The sequence below is a fragment of the Calonectris borealis genome, chromosome 27, assembly GCF_964195595.1.
Source record: "Calonectris borealis chromosome 27, bCalBor7.hap1.2, whole genome shotgun sequence".
Classification (NCBI taxonomy): Eukaryota; Metazoa; Chordata; class Aves; order Procellariiformes; family Procellariidae; genus Calonectris; species Calonectris borealis.
The window spans coordinates 6347788-6373766 of record NC_134338.1 but is presented as its reverse complement, the minus strand read 5'-3'; the positions used below and the strand labels follow the sequence as shown (position 1 = coordinate 6373766).

General features: G+C 63.5%; 3 protein-coding genes across 4 annotated transcripts; 1 reads left to right on the top strand and 2 right to left on the bottom strand.

Annotated features, from left to right (window-relative positions):
• The first annotated feature begins 1430 nt into the window (after positions 1 to 1430).
• LOC142093648 (small ribosomal subunit protein uS3m-like) lies at positions 1431 to 4165 on the top strand. The gene is made up of 4 exons (XM_075175036.1): positions 1431 to 1481; positions 2831 to 2905; positions 2980 to 3091; positions 3821 to 4165. Exons 1-4 carry the CDS (start codon positions 1449 to 1451, stop codon positions 4102 to 4104), a joined length of 504 nt encoding a protein of 167 aa, XP_075031137.1. The 5' UTR covers positions 1431 to 1448; the 3' UTR covers positions 4105 to 4165.
• Positions 4166 to 9623: 5458 nt separating this feature from the next.
• Positions 9624 to 21163, bottom strand: MXD1 (MAX dimerization protein 1). Of its 2 annotated transcripts, XM_075174872.1 has the most exons (6): positions 21041 to 21154; positions 20835 to 20931; positions 17149 to 17178; positions 14516 to 14630; positions 13508 to 13667; positions 9624 to 13435 (listed from the first exon to the last, which is right to left on the bottom strand). In XM_075174872.1, exons 1-6 carry the CDS (start codon positions 21111 to 21113, stop codon positions 13248 to 13250), a joined length of 663 nt encoding a protein of 220 aa, XP_075030973.1. In that variant the 5' UTR covers positions 21114 to 21154; the 3' UTR covers positions 9624 to 13247. The 2 variants fall into 2 exon arrangements, with proteins under 2 accessions (XP_075030973.1, XP_075030974.1); XM_075174873.1 differs by having other exon boundaries at positions 9624 to 13667; positions 21041 to 21163.
• Positions 21164 to 23460: 2297 nt separating this feature from the next.
• Positions 23461 to 25938, bottom strand: SNRNP27 (small nuclear ribonucleoprotein U4/U6.U5 subunit 27). Its single transcript, XM_075175052.1, has 6 exons — positions 25843 to 25938; positions 25110 to 25230; positions 24831 to 24943; positions 24595 to 24674; positions 24416 to 24480; positions 23461 to 23966 (listed from the first exon to the last, which is right to left on the bottom strand). Exons 1-6 carry the CDS (start codon positions 25877 to 25879, stop codon positions 23912 to 23914), a joined length of 471 nt encoding a protein of 156 aa, XP_075031153.1. The 5' UTR covers positions 25880 to 25938; the 3' UTR covers positions 23461 to 23911.
• Between the last annotated feature and the right edge of the window lie 41 nt (positions 25939 to 25979).

The following is a 25979-nucleotide window of genomic DNA, read 5'->3' as shown; positions in this document are numbered from 1 at the left end:
CCAGTACCCCCCATTACTCCCAGTACCTCCAATGCTCCCAGTACCTCCATTAAACCCAGCATCCCCAGTTTCCCCATTATCCCCCATTACTCCCAGTACCCCCAAGTATCTGCCAATAGCCCCCGTTACCCCCATTATCCCCAGTGCTCCCAGTACCCCCCTTAACTCCAGTACCCCCAGTTTCCCCAGTATCCCCCAGCACCCCCTGTTACCGCCCAACACTCTCAGTATCCCCAGTGCTCCCAGTATCCCCCCAATACCCCCCTGTTACTCCCCATTGCCCCCAGTACTCCCCAGTACCCCCCAGTTCTCCCAGTATCCCCCCAGTACTCCTCAGTACCCCCCATTACTCCCAATATTCCCCCAGTACTCCCAGTAGGTACTGGGGGGATACTGGGAGCACTGGGGGTACTGGGGGTAATGGGGGGTACTGGGGGAGTTACTGGGGGTAATTGGGGGTACTGGGGGTAATTGGGGATACTGGGGGTAATGGGGGTATTGGGACCACCGGGGGTACTGGGGGTAATGGGGGGTACTGGGGGGATACTGGGGGTACTGGGAGTACTGGGGGAATATTGGGAGCGCTGGGGGATACTGGGGGTACTGGGGGGGATACTGGGAGTACTAGGGGGTAATGGGGGGTACTGGGAGGGATACTGGGAGCGCTGGGGGATACTGGGAGTAATGGGGGGTACTGGGGAGTACTGGGGGGATACTGGCAGAACTGGGGGATACTGGGGGTACTGGTGAGTACTGTTGAGAACCCCCCCATTACCCCCAGTATCCCCAATTACCCCAGTACCCCCAATTACCTCCAGTATCCCCCCAGTACCCCCAGTACCCCCAGTACCCCCAGTACCCCTCATTACCCCCAGTATCTCCCCAGTACCCCCAGTACCCCCCATTACCCCCAGTATCCCCTCAGTATCCCCCCAGTACCCAGCAGTGCCCCTCATTACCCCCAGTATCCCCCCAGTACCCCCCATTACCCCCAGTATCCCCCCAGTACCCCCAGTACCCCCCATTACCCCCAGTATCCCCCCAGTACCCCCCATTACCCCCAGTATCCCCCCTGTACCCCCAGCACCCTCATTACCCCCAATATCTCCCCAGTACTCCCAGTACCCCCCATTACCCCCAGTATCCCCCCAGTACCCCCAGTACCCCTCATTACCCCCAGTATCCCCCCAGTACCCCCCCATTACCCCCAGCATCCCCCCAGCACCCCCCATTACCCCCAGCATCCCCCCAGCACCCCCCGTACCCCTCATTACCCCCAGTATCCCCCCAGTACCCCCAGTATCCCCCATTACCCCCAGTATCCCCCCAGTACCCCCCATTACCCCCAGTATCCCCCCAGTATCCCCCCAGTATCCCCCTAGTACCCCCCATTCCTCCCCGGCGGCCTCCAGCCGCCAGGGGGCGCTCGCCCGCCCCGCCGTGCCAAGATGGCGGCGCCCGCGGCTGCCCGGGCGCTGCGGGTGAGGGACGGGACGGGGCGGGGGGGAGCGGGGCCACCGGGCCTGGGGGCCACCGGGCCTGGGGATACCGGGGCCACCGGGCCTGGGGGCCACCGGGCCTGGGGATACCGGGGCCACCGGGCATGGGGGACACCGGGCATGGGGGACACTGGGAATGGGGGACACTGGGAATGGGGGACACTGGGAATGGGGGCACTGGGGATTGGGGACACTGGTTATGGCGGGCATGGGGGACACTGGGTATGGAGGGCACCAGGGGCTCCAGGCCTGGGGGGGTCTGGGCTGGGGGGGGGATGTGGGCATGGGGGGGCTCTGGGGACTCCGGGTATGGGGACACCAGGGACACCGGGTATGGGGGACACTGGGAATGGGGGACACTGGGGATTGGGGACACCGGGCATGGGGGACACTGGGAACGGGGGACACTGGGGATTGGGGACACCGGGCATGGGGGACACTGGGAATGGGGGACACCGGGCATGGGGGGACACTGGGAACGGGGGACACTGGGCATGGGGGACACTGGGAATGGGGGACACTGGGCATGGGGGGACACTGGGAACGGGGGACACCGGGCATGGGGGACACTGGGAATGGGGGACACCGGGCATGGGGGGACACCGGGCATGGGGGACACTGGGCATGGGGGACACTGGGAATGGGGGACACTGGGAATGGGGGACACCGGGCATGGGGGGACACTGGGAACGGGGGACACCGGGTATGGGGGACACTGGGAATGGGGGCACTGGGGATTGGGGACACTGGTTATGGCGGGCATGGGGGACACTGGGTATGGAGGGCACCAGGGGCTCCAGGCCTGGGGGGGTCTGGGCTGGGGGGGGGATGTGGGCATGGGGGGGCTCTGGGGACACTGGGCAGGGGGACACCGGGTATAGGGGACCCCGGGTCTGGGGGACACAGGGGACAGCGGGTGTGGGGGACACCAGGGACACTGGGTACAGGGGACACTGATTATGGGGGCCATGGGGGACACTGGTGATGGGGGGCACCAGGCATGGGGGGTGTGGGCATGGGAGACACCAGGTGTGGGGGACACAGGGGACACTGGGTATAGGGGACACCGGGCATGGGGACAATGGGTATAGGGGACACCGGGCATGGGGGACACAGGATATAGGGGACACTGGTTATGGGGGCCATGGGGGACACTGGCGATGGGGGGCACCAGGGGCTCCAGGCCTGGGGGGTCGTGGGCTGTGGGGGGGTTCCAGGCATGGGGTACCCTGGGGACACTGGGTACAGGGGACACCGGGGACCGGGCAGGGCCAGCCCCACCCCGGCTGCTGTGGGGTGCCCACTGTCCCTCACCCCTGTCACCTCAGCAGGCAGTGCCCCGCATCCGCCCCCTCCCCATCCCCGATGCCACCCGGCACCTCCACACCACCCCCGCCTGCCTCAAGGTAAGCCCCGGGGGTGCCCCCTCCCCGCCTCTCCCGCGGGGTCCCCCCCACCTCTGACGCCACCGTCCCCGCAGACACGGGCGGCGCGGGTGCGCGTGGGCAAAGGGGACAAGCCGGTGTCCTACGAGAAGGCGCACGCCCCCCACTACATCGCCCACCGCAAGGGCTGGCTCTCCCTGCACACCGGTGGGTCACCCCACGCCCCCTCGGGGCCGGGGGGGCACCGTGCGGGGCACGGGGCGCTCGTGGGCATCGCGGGGATGGGGGGTGCAGGGATGGGGACATGTGGGGCACGAGGGCATCACGGGCGTGGGCTATAGGGTGTTGTGGGGACAGGGACGTGTGGGGCACCTGGGCATCGCAGGGATGGGGACACGTGGGGCACGAGGGCACCGTGGGGATGGGCCATGGGGCAGGGTGGGGACAGGGACATATGGGGCACATGGGCGTGGTGTGGGCAGGGACGTGGGGCACGTGGGCATCGCAGGGATGGGGCACACGGGGACAGGGCCATGTGGGGCACGAGGGCACCGTGGGGACGGGCCATGGGGCAGGGTGGGGACAGGGCCATATGGGGCACGAGGGCACCGTGGGGACGGGCCATGGGGCAGGGTGGGGACAGGGACGTGTGGGGCACAGGGGCATCGTGGGGATGGGGCACGTGGGAAGGATGGGGACAGGGACGCGTGGGGCGGGGGCAGGAATACGTGGGGCATCGCAGGACGGGGCACGCAGGGACAGGGCTGCCACGTGGGCGCTGTGGGGACGGGTCATAGGGCGTCGTGGGGACGGGGACACGCGGGGCGCACGGACGCCGTGGGGACAGGGCCGCGCGGGGCGGGCACACGGGCACGGCCGTGCTGGCGTCACCCAGGACGGCGGTGCCGGCGCCGACGACCCTCTCTGTGCCCGCAGGGAACCTGGCCGGGGAGGCGGGCGCGGCGGAGCGGGCGGTGGAGGACGCCTTCCTGCGCCGCTTCCTCTACGGCACCTTCCCCGGCGCGCTGGCGGACGAGGCGGTGCTGAAGCGTCGCGGCAACCTGCTGGTGATCTGTGCCGTGCTGGCGCGGGGCCTGGCGCCCGCCAAGCTCTACTTCTTGGTGGGCTACGCCGAGACCCTCCTCGCCCACTTCTACAAGTGCCCCGTGCGCCTGGAGCTGCAGACGGTGCCCGCCAAGGTGGTCTACAAGTACCTCTAGTGCCCGCCGGGGCCGCTCAGGGGGGGAATAAAGAGGGGGTTTGTGCCCACCCTGCCCCGCCTGTGGGTCTTGAGGGTTTTGGGGGGGGGGTGGGGACAGTGTGGGGTCGGGGGTGGAGATGGGGACAGCGCAGGGGACATGGGGACGGTGTGGGGGACATGGGGTCGGGGGTGGAGATGGGGACAGCGCAGGGGACATGGGGACGGTGTGGGGGATGTGGGGGACGTGGGGATGGGGATGGAGATGGGGACGGTGTGGGGGACATGGGGATGGGGATGGACATGGGGACAGCACAGGGGACATGGGGACGGTGTGGGGGACATGGGGACAGCGCAGGGGACATGGGGACGGTGTAGGGGACATGGGGATGGGGATGGACATGGGGACAGCGCAGGGGACATGGGGACGGTGTGGGGGACATGGGGATGGGGATGGACATGGGGACAGCGCAGGGGACATGGGGACGGTGTGGGGGACATGGGTCTGGGATGGACATGGGGACAGCGCAGGGGACATGGGGACGGTGTGGGGGACATGGGGACGGGGATGGAGATGGGGACAGCGCAGGGGACATGGGGACAGTGTGGGGGACATGGGGACAGCGCAGGGGACATGGGGACGGTGTGGGGGACATGGGGACGGGGATGGACGTGGGGACAGCGCAGGGGACATGGGGACGGTGTGGGGGACGTGGGGACGGGGATGGACATGGGGACAGCGCAGGGGACATGGGGACGGTGTGGGGGACATGGGGATGGGGATGGAGATGGGGACAGCGCAGGGGACATGGGGACGGTGTGGGGGACGTGGGGACGGGGATGGACATGGGGACAGCGCAGGGGACATGGGGACGGTGTGGGGGACATGGGGATGGGATGGACATGGGGACAGCACAGGGGACATGGGGACGGTGTGGGGGACATGGGGACGGGGATGGACGTGGGGACAGCGCAGGGGACATGGGGACGGTGTGGGGGACATGGGGACGGGGATGGAGATGGGGAGAGCACAGGGGACATGGGGACGGTGTGGGGGACATGGGGATGGCAATGGACGTGGGGACAGCGCAGGGGACATGGGGACGGTGTGGGGGACGTGGGGATGGGGATGGAGATGGGGACAGCACAGGGGACATGGGGACGGTGTGGGGGACATGGGGATGAGGATGGACATGGGGACAGCGCAGGGGACATGGGGACGGTGTGGGGGACGTGGGGATGGGGATGGACATGGGGACAGCGCAGGGGACATGAGGACGGTGTGGGGGACGTGGGGACGGGGATGGACATGGGGAGAGCACAGGGGACATGGGGACGGTGTGGGGGACATGGGTCTGGGATGGACATGGGGACAGCACAGGGGACATGGGGACAGCGCAGGGGACATGGGGACGGTGTGGGGGCCATGGGGGCAGCACAAGGGGCATGGGGACAGAGATGGGGACACTGTGAGGACATGGGGACGGGGATGGGTGTGGGGACAGCACAGAGGGGACACAACAGCGTGAGGGACATGGGGACAGCGCAGGGGACATGGGGATGGCATGGGGGACACGGGGATGGGGATGGACATGGGGACAGCGCAGGGGACATGGGGACGGTGTGGGGGACATGGGGATGGGGATGGACATGGGGACAGCACAGGGGACATGGGGACGGTGTGGGGGACATGGGGGTGGGGGTGGACATGGGGAGAGCACAGGGGACATGGGGACGGTGTGGGGGACGTGGGGGTGGGGATGGAGATGGGGACAGCACAGGGGACATGGGGACAGGGATGGTGATGCCCCTGTGCCCCGAATGGCCCCATCCCTGTGGTGCCCAAGTGCCCCACAGGGCTCTGTCCCCACCGTCCCCTTGTGCCCCACATGTCCCCATCCCCGAGGTGCCCACGTGCTCCCCCCCTCCTGTCCCCGTGTCCCCTGTCCCCGCACAGACCCCCATGACACTTCAAAGCCAAGCTGCAGTTTCTATATAACCTGCCCCTGCTCTCCTGCCCGTCCCAGTTAAACCCAGTCCTAAATCTGAGAAAACCAGTTTAAATACCACGGTGCTAGAAAAAAAAGTGGTGTCGGGGAGGGGGTGCACCTACGGCGATGGCTTGTGGCGGCGGGGGGGGGGGTGGCCACCGTCACCTGCAGCACCCCGCTGCCGCAGCGGGGGGGCTCGTGCGGGGCCCGTCCTCCCGCCAGCGGGGGTGGTTTTTAGTAGGTCTGGAAAAAAATCCTCTTGGGTGCTGGGGGTGCAGAGCAGTTGGGCTCGACCCCCCCCCCCCAAAGACGGACGCTGGTGCAGCACAGGGTGACAAAGGGCTGAGAGCCGGGGCTGTCACCGGCAGCACGGGGGTGGGGGGGTGGGGGGTCACTGCGTGTTGGTGTTTGGCTCTGTCCGGGGGCGGGGGGGGGTAAAACAGCCTCGGGAAGAGGCGAAGGACACGGAGCGAAGCGAACCGGATGCAAGAAGCTGTTTTGCGGTGACGGTGACGACGCGGCGGCTGCGGGAACGGAGATGTTCGGAACTTGAGCGGGGTGGGGGGCGGGGAGGGGGGGGGGCTGGAACCACACAACCCCCCCTCCGCCCTCACATTTCTACCCACGCAGGCAAACCGGAGCTGCTGGGGTTGGAGGGGTCTCCCCCCCCCGGGAGCTGCCCAGCCCCCACGGTGGGCGAGGGGACGCCGCCAGCCCCTTGGCTCGTGGTTAAGGCAGGCTGCTTTTTGGGGGGGGGGGCGGCGGGGGGGGGGGGAAATACAGCAGCAGCCAAAAGATTCCCAACTCCCCTCGGGTTTCCAGCAGCTTTTCCCCTCGGGAGTGGGAAACACGGGAGCAGGGGACACGAGGTGAGGGGGACGCAAGGCCTCTGCGATGGCCAACGGCTCCGGGGCGAAGCCCAGCCTGGCCGCGGGCTCGGTGCCCGGCCGGTGGCACCAGCAGCACAAGTCCAGGAATAAAGCCAGGCCCAGCAAAGCTCAAAGCTAAGCTAAGCTCAAAGCTAAGACTTTGTTCCCTGCCTTTGAGCCCAAGGGACTGCACAGCCCTGGTTTTAACGCTCCCTCCTACGCTAGCGTGGAGCCTAAAGCCAGGCTTAAGCAGCCGCTCAGGGCTTTCTGCAAAGTTAAATGCGTCGTGTCGGTGCCTCGGGAGCACCGGCTCCGTCGGTGCCCGCACCCGCCCGTAGCCGGACCTCGGCACCGGCAGAGCCGCCGCCGCTCTCCGAAGCCCGGTACCAGTTAAGCTTCGCTTTATTGGCAGCTCTGGCTTAAGAGAGCCCTGGAGAAGAGCCCGCGAAGCCAAATGCCCGGGGGCTGCCGCCCAGAGCAGGCGGAGAAGCCGCAAACTGGAGCGAGAGCGAGAGAAAAGGGGGAGAAGAAAAGGTTGAAAAAGCACCCCGAGGCACCCCAAGTTTCACAGTGAACCACAGCCCCCCCCCCCCCCAAAAGACTCTCCCCCCAGCATGGAAGCAGCAGTCCCCCCCCCCCCCCCCAAAAGACTCTCCCCCCAGCAGCAGCCCCCACCAGAAGCCTGGAGCGACACCTGCGTGAGCTGCAGAGCTTTGGGGGGGCCCAGGGCCACCCCCTGCCCCCCCCCCCCCACTTCCCAGCAGTTCTTCTACGTGCTGCCTTGGTCCTCCCTGCCTGGGCCTGGGGGGGGGGGTCCCCAGCAAGAGCAGCCCCCCCACACACTGGGAGGCCAGTTCCCAGGAGCAAGGGGGCTGCCGGGGGTCCCCAGGGCTAAGGGGGTCCCCAGGGCTAAGGGGGTCCCACTAACAAGGCCCCCCCTTGTTTCTACCACACACAGGGCCCCCAGTCATAAGGGCCCCCCCCCCAGACCCCCAGCCAGGGGAGCCCCTGAAACCCAAAGGGCCCCCCCCCCCCGACCCCCACCCAAGGGGGCCCCCTCCTCAGAAGGGGGCCTTCCTCTGAGGGGTGGGTCCCAGCTCCCCGCCCCCCCACCCCACAGCTCAGGTAAAAATTGCACCCCACCCCTCCCCCCCATACAAAAGCCCAGCCCTGGGGGGGGAGGGGGGGGGGCATGAGGACAGGGGCCCCTGTACTGCAGCCCCCCCACTTTGGGGAGAACTGGGAGGCTCCAGCTCAGACCCCCCCCCAAAGGGCCCAGGGGACCCCAACCCACACAGCTGAGCCTGGCACCCAGCATGGGGGGGGGGGGCTACACCCTGGGAACCCCCCCAGATAAGAGGGGGCTCACACCCAGGGCAGCCCCTGCCCAGGCAGCCACAGCCCAGGGTTCAAGGGGGGGCTTCAGCCAGGAGCCAGGGCTGGGGGGGCACCCAGGGGGCTTCAGGGGGGGCCCTGAGGTCCAACCACGCCTGGGGGGGAAGCCCCCCAGCCCCAAAAGAGAAACACGGGCCTGCTGTGGGCTGGGGGGGCCATCCAGGACCCCCCACCCCTGGGAGGGAGCCAGGAACCCCCTGGGGAGCAGTGGAGCTGAGGGGGGGCCCATCCAGGACTCCCCCACCCCTGGGAGGGAGCCAGGCCCAGCCCCATCCCCAGGGCATCGCCCCCACCCCAGGGCTCGGGGACACCCCCTGCTCACAGCAGGGTGGGGACACAGCACCCCCAAACCCGCCTGGGGGGGGGGGTGAGGGCACCCAGTGATGCTCTGTGCCCCCCCCCCAGCAGCCCTCCCAGGCACCACCCACAGAGCCCCTGCAAGCAGCAGCAGGCTCCCAGTCGGCACCCAGTCACTCCCAGTAGGCACCAAGCCACTCCCAGTAAGCAGCTAGGAGCTCCCAGTAGCCCCCACAGGGGGTTAAGAAGCCCCGGGAGCCGGCCCTGCCCAGGCCCCCGATGGGGCACAGCTGTGCTGGGGAGGGGGGGGCAGCCCCCCAGCACCTGGGGGTCGTTGCTTCGTTAGCACAGCCGGTCCCGTTAGCACCAGCACCCAGGCACCCTTCCCGGGGAGGGGGGGGGTTCGCTCTATGTCCCCCGCCATCCGTCCCCACATTTGGCCCATCGCCAAGCCGGGAACGCCGTGTCCCAGTGCTGGGGACCCCCAGCAGGACCGGGACCCCCCCATCTCCCCCGGGGCACGGCGGGGCTGGAGGGGGGGGGGCCCTTCCCCAGGAGCAGCCCCCCAGCACCGTGCGGGATGGGGTGGCAGGGGCTCGGCTGCCAGCGGGCGGGATGGGGGGGACGCGGGATGGGGGGGACGCGGGATGGGGGGACCAGCACCCAAAACCAGAGCATGACCTGCCCAGGGACCCTCAGCCGTGGGGCAAACCCCCCCCCCCTGCAGGGAGGCCAAGGGGGGCCCCGGACCCTTCCCAGCGGCGAAGCTCTGCCCCATCGGGTGCAGAAAAGGGGGCTCGGGCAGGGGGGACGGGGAAGGGTGGGATGGAGGCGGCCGCCCCCTCAAATAAAAGCGATGCCAACGAGGTGCCCGCGCCGCCGGCTCTGCCTGCCCGGGGCAGGGGGGGGGGTCCGGATCCCCCCTCCGCCACCATCTCCCCAGCGGGCGACGTCCCTGGGTGCCTCCCGAGTCAGCGGCCGGCACGCGCTTCTCTTTCGTAATGAAATAATTTATTTTCTAACAGTCGAACAATACAGAAGTATCCATGTACACAGCAAAGGTCTTCTAAAACACGGAGTTTCTAAAAACGCCTGTGCTCACTGTAATAAAAAGCACCATCGGTTGGGCTTGACACAGGATTCAAAATGACGACGTGGTATTTACAGCAGGAACCCAACGGCTGGAAACAGAATTCGCGTTCTGCCGCTCCCCGGCTCTCGACTGCTCAAAATAAAGCCGGCGCCGGAGCGGGTTCGCTTCTCGGGAAGTAAAAAGAAAGGGAAAAAAAAAAATAAAAAAAAAAGGAAAAGCGCAAATAAAACGTCTCGGAAAAAAAAAAAACAAACCCAACGCCCGGACGGTTCTGGCTGGGACGTTTCGGACGGCTCGCGTGCCGCTACAACGGATAAATGGAAAAGGATGAAACGAACCTCGCGGTTTTCGGCTGGCGCCGCGGCAAGAGCGAGGATGCGACGCTTCCCGGGGAAGCGAGCGCGGAGCTCGGCTCCAGCACCTTTCCCCCCCGGCGCGGTGCCGCGTCCAGACCCGAAACCTGCTACAAAGAAAGGCGGGCGATGCCCGGACCTGTTGCTACGCAATGAGGGGGGACGACAATTTGGGGAGCAAAGCTCCGGGGCGGCGATCGGCTCCAGAGGGTTTTGGATAGAGCCCCGTTCCCGGCAGCTTTCCCCTTCTCCGCCTGGATGCGGGTCCTGTCTCTCCCCAGCCGGGACGGTGGCTCCGGATCTGCCTTCTGCAAGGAAAAAGAAAAAAAAACAAAACCACCCAACGCCCCCCCCCCCCCCCAAAAAAAAAAAGCGCGTTTTGGACTCACGCCCGTCTGTGCAACGATCCCTCGTAAACGCGGGGTGCGCGAGCGGCTCCTCGCACCCCCCCTTTTTTTTTTTTTTTCTTTTTTTTTTTTTTTTAAATTTTAAATCACAATCTACAAAAATGTCCTTCCTGCAGCTTATTTCTTAGGAATGCTGGTGGATCAGTGAATTCCAGGAAAAGGCTGGCACAGCCGCCGGGCGCCTCGGCCGACGAAAAGCAGGGGGGGACCCGGAGAGACCGAAAGTCACTGGAAACGGTCCCGGCCGTTCGCTGGGAATCAACCGCCGGATTTCCAGCCTCGTTCCAGGTTAGTGCATCGTTTCGGAAGGTTCCCGTTTCTCTTCGCCCTCAGGCTGGAGAGGAGCTCATCCCAACAGTGCAAAGGTCCGAGAATTCTTAGTTTGGAACAGAAAGAAAAAGAGGTGGGGGGGGGGGGAGGAGGAGAAGCAACCCCCACGCGGCGTTTCGCCAACAGAAGTAACTCAAAAAGGCAGAACACCGAAAAAAACCCCAAGAATTTACGTCGAGTCGAAACCGTAAGACTCGGTCTATCTAAACGACAACCAAAAATCAACCGTTTTCTGCCTCCCCTTGAACCCCGACGGTGCTTTCCCCCCCGACGCCTGACGTCACCCCGCCTTGCTCAAAGGTGGCAAAATCCGCGGCTCCGTTGGGATTCCCGAGGCGGTTTCCGGAAGAGGGCGAGGGAGGGCTCTCGGCAAACGTCCACCGGAGCCACTGGGCCTCGAAGTGCTGATATTCCACTTTTTTCTCTGTGCTTTTCATCTTTTTTTGCCTTTTTTTTTTCTCTTTTTGAAAGCGCAGGGGTTTTGAGCTCGCGCGCCGAAGGCCGGCTGCCGGGACTCGGGCTAAGGGCACCCGAGCCGCGGGTCCGTGCAAATCTACCGGACGTTGGAAAATTCCGGCTGCTTTAAAAAAAAAATAAAAATCCCTCACGGTTTTGATTTTCTCTCTTTTAAGACGTAGCTCGCGCAAAAAGAGCTGAGACTTCGGAGATTTTTGCAATCCGCTAGCCCCGTCTTCCCATCCTCTTGCTTCTCGAAGACTTGAAATCATCCAAAAATAGCTTAAGGATATTAAAAAAAAACCCAAAAAGAAAAAAACCAAATCGAGTTAAATATTCTTCATACGCTCGCACTTTGTGGAGCGTCTCGGTGGCTTTTGGAAACTGCGTTTGAAGGGATTCGTACAGAGCGCGGGCGCGGGGGGACGCCGAGTTTTGTCACCCACCGCTAAGAAAAGCCCTCGGAGAGCGAAGCGGCTCCTCGCCGACGGGGACGGGGCTTTGCCGAGGGGGGTGGAAAAGACCTTCGACCGGCTCAAGGGGAAAAGAAACGTCTCCGTTAGCAGACCTCTACGTATCAAAGTTTCCAGAACATCTATAAAAGCAGAAAGTCGTACGAATGTTATCTCCAGTACATAGAAAAAGGAATAAATACTATTTATAGCTCGCGGGTTTTCTGTACATTTCCGTGTGCTCTCAGGTCGGGACCCCCCCCGCCGTCGGGGCGGTGGGAAGGGCTCTGGCCCTTTCTTGGCGTCTTCGGGTTTGTCTCCCTAAGGCGGCGACCGAAATCCTTCGCGAGCCCATTTTGAGTGCCCGAAAAGATCCCCGCCGGCTGGAGAAGGGCTTCGGACGCGCCGGCGGAGATCCGTGGGGTCCCCTCGGGCGCCAGCGGCCGGAGGCTGCCCCCGTTCCCCCTCACCGTCGGGTTATTGCTAAACTGTCGCGCGATGGATTCGAAAGGGGCCGGGCATCGCTTCCGTAAAACAAATGAGGCATCATCTTTGTTGTTTTTGTGCTAAAGGGATGGAGATAATCTTTGTTCATCTCTCCGAGGTAGAAAAAAATTTGTCCCAGAGACCAAGAAGCGTGGAAAAAAAACTCCAGGAGCCCTCGCCTAGAACAGCGATGTGCAGCCGCGACGCAGGAGGCGGGACGTCGCGCGGGACGGGGACCGTTTGGTTTTAGGTAGGACAGAAAACTTCCCAGACCGAAGGCGTCCGACCCGAGGCTCTGCGAGAGGGGGGGGGGGGACGACGACCGCCGAGCCCCGCAGTCCCCCCTCCCCCGGAGCAGCGTTCCCCACGCGAGTACGGCTGCGGCTCCGGGAAGAGGGCAGGGCTGGGGTGTACACGGCTGCTCCCCTGAATATTTAGAGTCGGCGGAGACGAGCCCTCCGACTAACGCGCCGGCGGCGGACGGTGCAAGCCCTGTGCCCCCGTCCAAGAGGGGACGTAGCCGAAACGCTCCGCGTGCCGACTGCTGCCTTGCCTCCGCTCTCTCCCGGATCTAAACTACCCAAAAGTCCAGCTCGGCCTTCGGATCGTTGCCCAAAAACTCTAATTCTGGGCCCTGCCGCCGATTATGTGATGTTGCCGGGCAAATGCGGAGTAGATCCGGAATAGCGGGCAGTGACAGCAAGCCAAAAAACTCAGCGGAGGGCTTTTGAGGTTGCTGTTACTGCTGCGATATTCTCGGGCACGTCAAAACGCGGCTGGAACGTTCGGTTTGGCGGAGAGGAGTTTCGGATGGGAAGAGAAACCAGCGAACGCGAGCGGAGGGGCGCTCCGGGGAGCAGCCGGCCCCGCCGGCCCCGCGCGGTGTTTTGGGACTTGGGCGAAGCTCGATTTCCTTTCGGTCGGCGGTACGTTAAGGATTTTGACGTGCAAGAGAACGGCGGGACGGTCCAGTGTGCTACCTAACGAGATCCAAAAGGGAAAGAGGGACGGGTGAAACGGCTACGGGAGTTGCTTCTTATAGACCGAGAGAAGGCTTGCGATTGCTCTGCGACTTCAGCCTCTTCACGCCGGAGCTGGAATAGCCCTCGTCGCTACAGACGCTCTGCAGGCTCCCTCTTTCGTCCGAGTCGCTCGGGCTGCTGCTGCTCCAGTCGAGGTCCGCAGGAAGGTCGTCCGTGCTCTCCACGTCCACGTCTATCTCTTCTGCAAGAGAAACCGTCAGCGTTACAACGCGGCCGGCCAGATCTCTCGTCAACGAGAGAGCGGGGGTCTCACCTCTATCCGAGTCCGAGCGCTCCGAAGAAACGGTGGATCCGATACTGTCCATCCTTATCCTCTCTATCCCCAGCTTCTCCAGCTGCCTTTTCAGGTGCCGCTGCTCCCGCTGCAGCTGGTCTATTTGGTGTACGGCTTTCCTGTCGTAGTCTTCAAGCTTCTGCGGAGGATGAAAAAGGCGGCACCCTGAGCTCCCCCAGCCTCCGGCCGCGCGTGAAACATCGCTGTCGCTACCTGAGCCACCTCAACGTGGCCGCCGTCAACTGCCGAGGGGTTCCCCGGCTCCGGCTCAGGACGTCGAGCACGTGCGGATGCGATTTGCATCCTGCCGCAAGCCGACAGACTTGGGCGCAGCGATGGAGAGGTCCGGACCTGCCCCGAGGCCGCCGGAGAAAATACGTAAAGGACGCTTTCCCCTCCAGACAGTTTATACGCGCAGCTACGCTGGAGCCGGCCCCATCCTATTTATATCTTTTCAGAGTTTTTGATAACCAGGGAGTCGAGCGCAGGCCGATGCCAGCGCTCCCCCGCTTATCTCTCAGCTCGTGGAGCTCTAAATACGCCCAGCGAGGAGAGCCCTGGCGAGTCAAAGCCTAAAGGACAGAGAGCGAAGTACGAAATACTCTAGAAAAGAAAGGAAAAAAGCAGCTGTCCTCTAATCCTGCGGCCAATCTCATCCCGAAGGCTCCCGGGCGTCGCTGCGGCGTAGGCGGCGTGTAAAGCCGCGTGGCCGCCCTCTACGAGCCCGTCGATAAGGAGAATCGCAGGGATTCGCCGTGCCAACTGCGAGAAGGGCGATGCTGAGCCGCAACAGCATCAACCCCCGGCATTATTTCCAAAGCAACGTCCTGATCTGGCCGTTACCTTCGTCCCGCTGGAGGATCCGGATATCCCGAAACCCCCCGCGGCCCCGTCCGGCAGTGCTGCTCTCAAAACCGAGCTCAGCACCCACCCGACGGGGACGGAGCCCGATTTATTACGTCTCCCAGCGAACGGACGCGCGCTCACCTTGATGTGCAATTTAGCTTTCGTTAGTAAACTGAGGGTGGTGTGTCTGCTGGCTTCGGGTCCGAGCGGTACCAGCCCTTTCAGCTTCTCCAAACACAACCGCAGATGGGCACGCCTGTAAGAAAGATCACACGACGCGCTTGAGCGTTCAGGTACCCGCTTCCCCAACGGCGTTTCACCCCTCCGAGTGTGAATCGGGGTGGTTGGGAGCTAAACCGAACCAGACGCCTTCCCACCCTCCGGCGGTTTCCATACGCTGGGCAAAAACTCTCCGAAAAACCCGATTCCGGCTTTGGCCGACCCCACCGGCAAAACCCTGGCGGGACGCTGGCTGGCGAGGAGCTGCCAAAGCCCTCGACTTTTTGGCCGAGGGTATCCGCTTTTGGCCTTTCTCCTCCCAAAAAGCTCCACTACAGGGACGCTGTTTGGTCACCACCTCGCACCACCGACAGCTAAAGCCATCCGGGTCGACGCCACGCAGCTGTAAACCCGGCGCGTCCCTCGGGAGCGCTTCCTTTCCCTATTTTTTAGTAGGAACGGGCCGGGTTTTTTCAGATCCATCACCTCGGCACACGCAGCTCCGGTTAAAACAAAACCTGGTGAAAGCCAAACCCGAGCAGCACCACGCTCCTCGGCCGCCCCGGCGCAGGAGCCTGCCGGGAATCCCTCCCTCCCCGCGTAACACCCGGATTTCGTCGGCGTTAATACGTAGGTTAACGCTTTACCGCTGGCATAGCACCGCCGAGGGAGACTCTGGCTCCTCGAGGGAGTCCCCTTATCCGTCGATAACCGAGATGCTGCCAGCATGGGCCGGTTTCCCTCGCGTTCGGCACTCCAACCCCAAGATTTAGGTGACATTTTTGGGCAGCGGTTGCAACACCCGCCTTTGAAATACCCGATCGACACGGGCAGCTGCAAATTGGGATTTTGCAAGTACCTGCCTATCTTGTTTTGGGCACGCTGGGAGTAAACAGGTATTTGCCTACGTTCTGAATTACAATGCAAACAAAACACGTGGTCTTTACCGTTCGGGTAAATCCCAAACACCGACAGGCTCAAAGATGAACCTTTGTAAAGATGATTTTCCTGAGCAGGGGGAGGAAGAGCTGCCCGGAGCGGTGCAGACCTGTCCGACCGTGCCGTGCCGGCTTACAAGTGATTTACCTACGAGATTTACGGATAAGGAGTTAGCCCAGCCGCGCTCCACGAGGGCTGCGGCAGCAAAATCGAAAATCCTCGGCTACCTCTAATTAAAAAAAAAAAAAAAAAAAAAAAAGCCTTGTCACGCTGGCCGATCGCACCAGAAAAAACAACGAATGGAAAAAACCCGCCCGGCCTGCCGAGCAGAAGTTACGCAGCGGGGGGAAGGCAGCAGCAACCCGCCCCGCTCGGCCAGCGCCGAGCAAGTTTCTGGATTACACAACGCCAACGCCGGCGTCAAAACTGGGGTTTCCGCTTCGAAGTGAGAGGCGCAGCGTATATAAAAACACGTTTCTGCCACCCTTCACTCAGCTGAAACCGCTGCCACGCTTAAAAAAAAAAAAAAACCCCAGAAATGCCACTGGCTCATAATACTAAAAGAAAAAAATAAAACCCTGAAAGGATTTATTTCCCCAGCAAAGGACCTTCCAAGCCCATCGGCTCGTTTCACGGCGCTTGTCCTTACGCTCCGTGAGATCTCCATCGCCCTCCCGCCCCGTAGCAAACCAAGCTGCTTCCTCGTGCCGGCGGGGGGAAGCCGGAAAACTTTGGTCTCCCCTAGATTCGGCGGCTCAGGACGGGATTAAGGTGTCTCTAACGAGGAGCGAAGGGAAGAAGGGGTGCGTAACCCCTGTCCAGAGAGAAACTCATTTCTCCAGCCTGTTCGAAGGGGCGGAAAAGACGGAGCATTTACTGCACTCGCTTGTGCAACGTTACCAACAGGATTTCGACACGGCTCTGGTCTGAACAAGGCGAGAGGGACGCAAGGTGAGCCTGAAGTAATCAAATGCTCATTTTCTCGGTCTTTTCAAATGAGGAATAAACAAATGCTGGCCTTTTCTAGCCCACGTCACTTGGGATAAGGGCAGTTCTGCCTCTTAAGATACAAATCGATCGAGTTGACGCCAGTCCGGCGCCGGCAGCGGGACACGGTGAGATGCGAGCCGCGTCCCAGCCGAGAAAAAGAGCAGCCTGTCGAGGAGGCGAAGCCGTCTTTCAGCTGGGCGACAAAGACCGCGCCGGTCTGTCGCAAATAATCGGAGTTACTTGTGCGCACAGCTCCGGCCGTGCACCTACACCCCGACCGCGGGCGAGCAGAGGATAACGACCGTCCCGCCGGCACGGGATTGCCCCCGGGAATCGGGAGAGGGCTGGAAACCCTTCTCCCCAGCAAGCTCAGAAGGGTGAACTGGGAGCTGGCAGAGGAGATAATTATCGTTCCCACCTTATTGCACAGTGGCCAAGGACAGGGAATGGCTTCAAGTCCGAGCGCTCACCTCGGGCAACATCAGGAACCTCCTCGGCAGCCGCTTTATCCAGTCGCCCCGTCCCTTCTCTCCCGCTCCCCACCTCAACGCCGCCTCGGCTCCCCGACCCCCTGGAAAAGCCGCGATTCACCCAAACCCGGCTCCTAACAAGGCTCCGACACTCACCGGTTCTTTTCCATCTCGTTGTGCGTTGACCTGAAAAAGAAAGAACAAGTTATTAACTCCTGCGTCTGACTAGGTTAGGGTTAACAATTAGGGTTAACACGAGGGCCTTAGTAAACGCTCGCCGGAAAAGTTGCAAAGCTCGGGGGCTCTCGGAGCCGCTCGGTACCCTGAGGACGGCGAAAACGGTGGAAGGGACACAGACAGCCCGGCGCAACGGAGAAATTGCCAGGTAAATGGCAATAAAAGGGCCAGTAAAACCGTAAGATGGGATTTTAACGCGGAGAGGCTCAGTTTTAGAGCTAGGACTAGGATTAAGCAGCCGTATCAGCGCCGTGACGCAAGAGAGGGTACGCCATCCAAAAGCGAACGCTCTCTGGGCTCGCGGTGGAGAAGGGGAAGCGCCAACCCCGAGATCCACCGCACGCTCGGGGCAGAAGGGCTGATCTCTGGGCAGGGAAATTGCTCCATCGCAAGACAAACCCGCAACCGAGCCTCTATCGGGAAGAAAGCGGGTTTTCGGAGGTGCCCTGCAGCGCTTTTTTTTTTTCGAAGCAGCTTTTTAAAGGCTTCTTGCACAAGAAGGGCAGAGAAAGCAAGAGGAGTATCTGCAATTCTTGGCACGTAAAGCGAAGGGCCGGGGGCTGACGGCTCCGGGGCAGCTCCGGTGCTCGGTGCCGGCTTCGGGGAAAGCACGCCGTCTTAAGGCTCGTCCGAGCGGTCGTGTCTCGCGCCAGGAGCCCCAAACCGGCTCAGAACATGAGAGCCATACAAGATGGTGGCCGGGAGCCCCCAAAGACTTGATGGCCTCCGACTTCCGTGCCCATCTCCGCTGCCCAGCCAGCCGTCTCTCTGCAAAACTGGGGCGAGGCGCCAGGAAGACGACGTGTAAAGAAAAAGATTCCCCGCGGCCAACAAGGGGTTAACACCTCCTAAAGGGAGACGCCAAACGCGATGTTGAAACCCAGGCGGGCGTTAACGTCCATTTACACGTTCCCCTGAAGCTCCTAATTTCGACGAAGCTAAGAAAAGGCAGAAAACGCAAGCTGCTGCTTATTTTCTCTCCGTCGAAACCCGGGACAGCTACACGAGGCCACGTTGCGCGTGACACCAGGACCGACGCTTAGGGAAGAGCCGCTTCCCTGCCCGGGCTCTCCTTTCTCCTTCACAAAAAGCATTGTTATGCGCCTGAAAACTTAAAAGATGTAAAAAACCCACAGGCTGTTCGGTTAAGGACGCCTACGTGGAAGCCCCCGTCGGCTCTGGGAGCGCTGGCTTCCCCCAGGCCCTGACGCCGAAGGAAAAACAAGGGATGCCACCGACGCAGCAGCCGAAAACGCTCGCCGGGGTCTTCTTCGCTTCGCCAGCGACATTTCGCGATGGATCAGCAGCGCTCGGGAAGCTACCGCAGCCCTTCTTTCGTCTTTCTAATGAGATTCATCTTAGCCCGGCTCCTTTCGTTTGCTTTCCGGTGGCGTTGGTTGAAGCAACCCGCTCCCAAAGGCCAGCGTCCCGCTCGCAGGCGATCGGAGAGAGTCCAAAAACGTTCGATTCTCACTTAAATGGACGGGCGTTATCCTGAAGCGCAAGGGAATGGCGAATTCTCCCGAGCAGAGCGTCTGCGAAGAGCCGGGAAGGACTCGGGTCTTTGGCTGCCGTGGGATCTCTCCATTAAATTTTTTTCTGGATAAAAGTCCCGTGTTTTACAGCGCCACAGACGCTCGCAAACCTCACGCAAGGCGATGAACTGCAGCTCCACCCTTGGTGGTAAATAAGCCAAATGCTTTTCGAGCATCGACAGAGATGAAGGCTCCCATCACCACTACGCTTTTATTAATAACAAATTCATTCCCTCTTCCGCGGCTTTGTTCTTCATCCTTCTCAGCACCAGGGTTTTTTTGGTTTTTTTTTGGTTTGCATCCACAGTCGCTAATATTTAGGAAAAGGTTCCTTAGTTGACGGATTTTAATTTTGAATAAAATAAAAGGGGAGAGGACATCAGAGGGGACCGTAGCTTCACCCCGGGGCTGGCGGACCCCTTCGCTGCGTGCCCCCAGACCCCTTTCAGAGCGTCTTCGTGCCCGCGGAGCCGCTGGTCGCGCCTCCCGCTAACCGAAACCTCGCCTGCCAGCCCCAACACTTGAGCCGATCGCCAGCGTCGCCTTCGAAACGCGGCCTTTTCTCCCGCAGACCATAACAACAGAAGGTAACGGCACGCGCTGCAGCTACCTGTTCTCTTTTTAATACCACGCAGACCTTTGTTCTGAACAACTTAAGGGCTGTTCTGATTCGCTTTAAGCGAAGAACAAGCTCCAAATCTTCCGAAAAGGAAATTCGGAGCACGTGCAGGCGCGACAAACACCTACGAATTCACTCGGAGCCTGCTTGAGAGGAGACCGAGAGACCTCACCTGCCTTCACCTCCCTCGACGGGAACCCGGCCGCCCCGAAATCCCCGTGCGGGAGGGAGACGGGAACGCCCCGGCTCGGGGAGACACCAGGATTCAGGCTATAAACAAAATTCACGGGGCGTTCCGGGCGGTATTTGTTGTTACGGCAGCTATCAAAGGTCAGCCGTCGCTGCGTCACGCAGACAAGTTTGCTCCCAACCAGGAAAATGTGACATATCTGGTGACATCGCCGCGTTGCTCCTCCCTGGGCAAACAGCCTAAAATAGGCCAGGGAGAAAGGAAGCGATCGGTCGCCGGTGACGTGTCGAGATGAACCTGCTCGGGCTGCGCTCCGCCTGACGAAGTTTCCCTCGTAGCCGTTGCGAGGGGGTTGGATGTGCGCGTCCTGGCACAGAGGCGGGCATTTCGGAGCCAGCCCTCCCGAAAGTCAACCGATAATTTCACCTCGACGACGCCCCGAGTGATTTTAACGTTATTAAAAGCGAATTATTAAACCCAATAAAACCACGACGGGCGCTGGAAAGAAAGAAGTCCGCACGGTGACTCCGGTCCGCGCCGTTGCCGCAAGCGTCGGCTACGAGGTGGCAGCGTCTGTCGTACAAAAGAGGAGAGCGAGCGAATAAAAGAAGACACGGGAGCGTTAAGTGATTAATCCGCGGGCCTGGGAGGCATAATTAAATATTCCCTGAAAAAAAAACCAAACCCCAAGCCCAGCTGGGACTTGAAAAATTTCGCTTTCTTTTACGGAGAATCCTCACGGACTGAGAGCGGTTTCGCTTCCCGAGCTTCGGCGCAAGCGAGCCTGAAATCAAAAGCCCAACTTCCACCTTCCCTTCAGCAAACCCAACCGCCACGTCAGACGATCGCAGGTTTCGTCCCCAAGTTTGCCCAAAACGGGAGGTTTTTCCCTCACATCTCAGGGGGACGCTGCGGAGAGACCCCGGCCCGGCAGGGTGGGCGCGCGTTGATCCGAATTGGGGAGCGGGGAGGCTGCCGGTGGAGGCGTTAGGGGGGAGGCCGGGTGGTGGGGGAGGACCGCGGGGCTGGCTGTGACGGCAGGACCCTGGCAGGGCCCGAGCAACCGCCCGTGACGGCCGGGTCCCCCCCCCCCCGCCAGCCCCGCCGGGTGGGACCCTGACCGCGGGGCCTTACCGGGCCCGGTGAGAGGAGCCCGGCCCTGCCAGGCGGGACCCCGACAGATCCCAGGCCGCGATCCCTCCCCCGCTCCCGGTGCGGGGCCGGGTTCCCCCCCCCCCGCCCGCCCGGTACCGGCCGTTACCTGCTGCCGCCGCCGCTCCTCCTGGCCTTGGCGCGGCGCCGCAGGGCCTCCCCGTCCTTACCGCCGGGCAGCAGCGAGGCGTAACCGTGCTCGGCTTCTGCGGAGACACAACCGCGGGCCGCCCGTCACCGCCGGGCCCGGCTGAGGCGGCGGGGGGGGGAACCGGGCCGGGCCTGAGGGGGCCCGCGGAGGGGGGGAAGCGGTACCTCGCTCCCGCCGCTCCAGGTACTCGGCCGCCTCCAGCAGCATCTGGATGCTGAGGCCGCCGCAGGCCGCCATCTCGCCGCGCTGTGAGGGCCGGGCCGGCCGGGCCGGGAGCGGCGGCGGGGAGCGGGGGGAGCGGCGGGGGGGGCGGCGGCGCCGTCTGTCCGCCTCGCCCGGCCGCTCCGCCAGGCCTCGCGTGCCGCCCCGCCCCGCGCCGCCGCTCATTGGGCGACGCCCCCCCCCGCCGCCGTTGCCCATTGGAGGAAGGGTGAGGGAGACCCCGCCCAGCGCTCGGACGGGAGGGAGGGCGGTAGGGGGCTGTGCCCGAGGCCACGCCCCGCGCTCGCTGTCATTGGGCGAGAGCGCCCCGCCCACCCGCCGTTGGCCCGGCCCCCGCGGCGCCCCGCCCACCCAGCCACCTCTCTGGCCCTTCCCAACCGCCTCGCCCCATTGGGCGGCACGCCCTGCCACACCTCTCGCCCTGACTCACTTCCTGCCCGGACAGCCAATGGCGGGGCGGGAAGCGGAAAGGGGGCGGGGCACCAGCTTCAGGTGGCAACGTGGGACCGCGGGGCTGGGACCCCCCCGACAGGGCAGGGAGCACCGAGGGACCCCCTCCCCCCCAGGCAGGAGGCACCCAGGGGCCCCCCAACAGGGCAGGGAGCACCCAGGGACCCCCCCCACCCCCCCCCCAGGCAGGAGGCACCCAGGGGCCCCCCAACAGGGCAGGGAGCACCCAGGGACCCCCCCCCCCAGCCAGGAGGCACCAGGGACCCCCCAACAGGGGAGGAAGCACCCAGGGACCCCCCCCAGGCAGGAGGCACCCAGGGACCCCCGCCCAGTGAGGCAGCACCCAGGGACGCCCCCCCAAAGCAGGGCAGGGAGCACCCAGGGACACACAGACACACACCCCCCCCCAGGCAGGAGGCACCCAGGGACCCCCCCGACAGGGCAGGGGACGCACCCAGGACCCCCCAGGAAGCACCCAGGGACCCCCCCAACAGGGCAGGGAGCACCCAGGGACACCCCCCCCAGCCAGGAGGCACCAGGGACCCCCCAACAGGGCAGGGAGCACCCAGGGACACCACCCCCCGCCCCCCAGGCAGGAGGCACCCAGGGACCCCCCCCAGGCAGGAGGCACCAGGGACCCCCCAACAGGGGAGGAAGCACCCAGGGACCCCCCCCAGGCAGGAGGCACCCAGGGACCCCCCCAACAGGGCAGGGAGCACCCAGGGACACCCCCCCCAGCCAGGAGGCACCAGGGACCCCCCAACAGGGCAGGGAGCACCCAGGGACACCACCCCCTGCCCCCCAGGCAGGAGGCACCCAGGCCCCCCCCCCCCCCAGCCAGGAGGCACCAGGGACCCCCCAACAGGGCAGGGAGCACCCAGGGACCCTCCCCAGGCAGGGAGCACCCAGGGACCCCCCCCCAGCCAGGAGGCACCAGGGACCCCCCAACAGGGGAGGGAGCACCCAGGGACTCCTCCCCAGGCAGGAGGCACCCAGGGACCCCCGCCCAGTGAGGCAGCACCCAGGGACCCCCCCCCCCAAAGCAGGGCAGGGAGCACCCAGGGACACACAGACACACCCCCCCCCCCCAGGCAGGAGGCACCCAGGGACCCCCCCAACAGGGCAGGGAGCACCCAGGGACACCCCCCCCAGCCAGGAGGCACCAGGGACCCCCCAACAGGGCAGGGAGCACCCAGGGACACCACCCCCCGCCCCCCAGGCAGGAGGCACCCAGGGACCCCCCCCAGGCAGGAGGCACCAGGGACCCCCCAACAGGGGAGGGAGCACCCAGGGACCCCCCCCAGGCAGGAGGCACCCAGGGACCCCCCAACAGGGCAGGGAGCACCCAGGGACCCCCGCCCAGTGAGGCAGCACCCAGGGACCCCCCCCCAAAGCAGGGCAGGGAGCACCCAGGGACCCCACCCCAGCCAGGAGGTACCCAGGGACCCCCCAACAGGGCAGGGAGCACGCAGGGAGCACCCCAAGAGGGCAAGGAGCACCCAAGGACACCCCCCCCCAGGAGGCACCCAGGGACCCTCTCCACTCAGGAGGCACCCAGGGACCCCCTCAAACTGGGCAGGGAGCACCCAGGGACCCCCCCAAGCAGGGCACCCCCACCCTGGGCAGGGCTCGGTGCCCCCTTCCAGGGCAGAGAGCACCCAAAGCCCTCCCCACCAAAACTGGGAGCACCCCAGCGCAGCACCCCGTATCCCTCAGCCTCCCCCTCCGGCCACCCACGGGGCGAGCCAGCCGTTAATTAGCAAAAGAGGTTAATTAGCAAAAGAGGTTAATTAGCAAAAAACGGAAGCAAAGCAGCGAGCGGAACACCCCGCTGTTGGAAAACACCCAGCCGGGCCGTCCAAAAATAAGCAAAAAAAGGGGTTTTCCACAAAAAAAGGCCCCAAACGGGCGCTGCCGCCGTCACACGCTTTTTAATTTATTTGTATAAAATTTATATGTATTTGAGTGACACGGGAACGAAAACCGCAACCGCAGCGGCGCACGCAAACACCGGCCGGAGGTTTCCGGCAGCCGCTTGAGTTATTCCTAAATTATAAAAATAAAAAGAAAAATCTCTACGGGGTTTTATCGGAACAGCGTCAAAAAACAACAACGGGAAAACCACTACGGGAATCCCGGTGAGGAACCAACCCCGAGGGATATCGTAAAAAAAAAAAACCACATACAAAAAAAATCAAAGATTCCCGGGAAACGGTGACTCGTACCCGCTCCGGCTGCGGGGCAGGGCGAGCGCGGCGGGATTTGTTGGGAATAACCCAAATTCCTCTGAAATCCGGTCTCCGAGCCGCGTGCGGCGGGAAGCGAAGTCCGTCTGGGCGGTTCTCCCCCGAGCCAGCCCGGCGTCAGGCGATGAAATCCAGGGGTCGGTTGAATCCTCCTTTCCTGTTCATGTACTGCCTGCCGCCGCGGGGAGGGAACGGCGTCAGCCCCAAAAATACCCGAGGGCGGCCCGGAACCGCGCTCGGTGGCCGCGGGGAATGGAATTCCCCAGGGATTTGCACCAAGGAGGGCGGGAAAGCTCCCGGCGAGGAGGCGCGGGCTGTTCGAGGAGCCCGGCGCTTGTCTGGCTAAAAGAAGCGCCCGAGCCGCCGCTGTTTTGCTCCTCATCTCTCCGCTTTCACCGTTTTTAGGAGAAAAAGAGCCCTCTCGCCTCTGTTTGAGAGTAAAAACTGCAAATTTCACCTTCGCCGGTGGCGTGGGAAGCCGGATCAACCCCCCCCAGCGCGCGCCCAGAGACGGCGGCTGTCACGTCCGGCTGCGGAGTTTCCTCCGCGCTGCGTTATCTGGTCAAAAAACCTCTCTTTCTATCAAAAAAAAAAAAAAAACCAAAAAGGCTGGGCACAAACCTGTACTTCCTCTTCTGGGACACGTTGATGGCGTACGCGTTGGCGGCGCCGTCCACCTTCTTCCCCTGAAAGACATTAAAAAAAAAAAAGGTGCCAAAACTCAGCATATTATCCCCAAAAAGGGCACGGCGCCACCGTGGGAGGCAGCTGCGGGCTCCAGCGCGCCGATCCGCACTCACTTTCGTCGTGTCGAAAGAGGCGAAGCCCATCGTCTTCATCATCTCAATTTCCTCTTCCGTCTTGCCCTGCAAATCTTCCTCTGCCGAGGCAACAAAATAAAAGAGTTCGACGTAACGCGGCCATCGGGATTCACCAAAAACATTTTAAATCAAGCACCCGGGGCGTCCCCTGGGCTGGTCCCAGCGGGGAATTCAACGCCCAGGATGTATTTAAGGAGGAGAATCCACCCCCTCACCCGTGATCTGACGCTCTTTGCCTTTGGAGTCTTTTATCTCTTTCTTTTCTTCATCCCGCCTTTCCTTCAGCCGCGGCGGGGAGGAGGAGCTGGATCGATGCCGTCTCGGTGACCTGACGTTGCAAACGCAGCCGGGTTTGCGGTTCCCCGGCTGTGCCGTTACCGCAGACGGTTTTCCAGCGTTAACGACTTCCCGCCGTTCCCGTGCCACCCCAACCGTGCCTCAGCCGGGCTCTCCAGCTTGCCCCCAACCCCGGCATTGGCGTTTCTGCCCCTCACCTGGATCGTCTCCTGTGCGGGGAGCGGGAACGGCTCCTCCTCCTGTCCCTGTCCCGGGACCGGGATCGCTCCCTTCGTCTCCTCTCCCTCTCCCGTGAGGTGGACCGCGAACGCCTGCGCTCTGCTCGGAGAAAGGCAGCGCGCTTTCACGTCTCTCCCCCTTCGCTGCCCGCTTTTCAAAGAAAATCCCGTCGACGCTGCGACAGCTTCCAAGGAGAGACCCCATAACAACCCCCGCTCACCTCCTCCCCCCGATCCCTCCGTGCCTGGGCTCAGAGATCCCCACCGGCACCCTCGGAAGTGGGAAGAGCGGCAGGAAAAGCCCTTCGCCCAGGAGTGGGGTGACCAACCTGTCGGCAAACCGGTCCCCGAAAAGCTGAGGGGCGTGGAGGGGGACGGGAGCCGGTGTGCGGGGGGAGGAGGAGGAGGAGGAAGGCAGCCTCTGCTCTCCTCAGAGCGAAGACCCGAGGCCTCATCACCGCCCCCCCCGCGCCGTGGAAGAGGTTCACCCCCTCGCCCAAGGGTTGGCGGGGGTCCCAGGGCCCTCTCCTACCCCTGGGCCGGGGCCTGGGCTCCCCGCCCCGGGCCTGGCTCCTCCATCTTCCCCCCCTCAGCGCAGCCCCGTCCCCTCGGGGCCGGATCCGCCCCTCGGCGCAGCCCCAGCCCCCCCGGACTCTTTCCTCCCCCCCGGCCTCTCCCGGTGGCCCCCCCCCGGCCCCGGCCCCCCCCTCACCGCGCCGCGGCGGCGACCGGGAGCGGCTGCGGCCCATGGCCGCCCCTCAGCGCCCGCACTTCCGGCCTGACGGCCCCTTGCACCCCCACTTCCGGCTCTCCCGCTCCGCGCTCCTCCCTGCTCTCCCAGGAACCGAC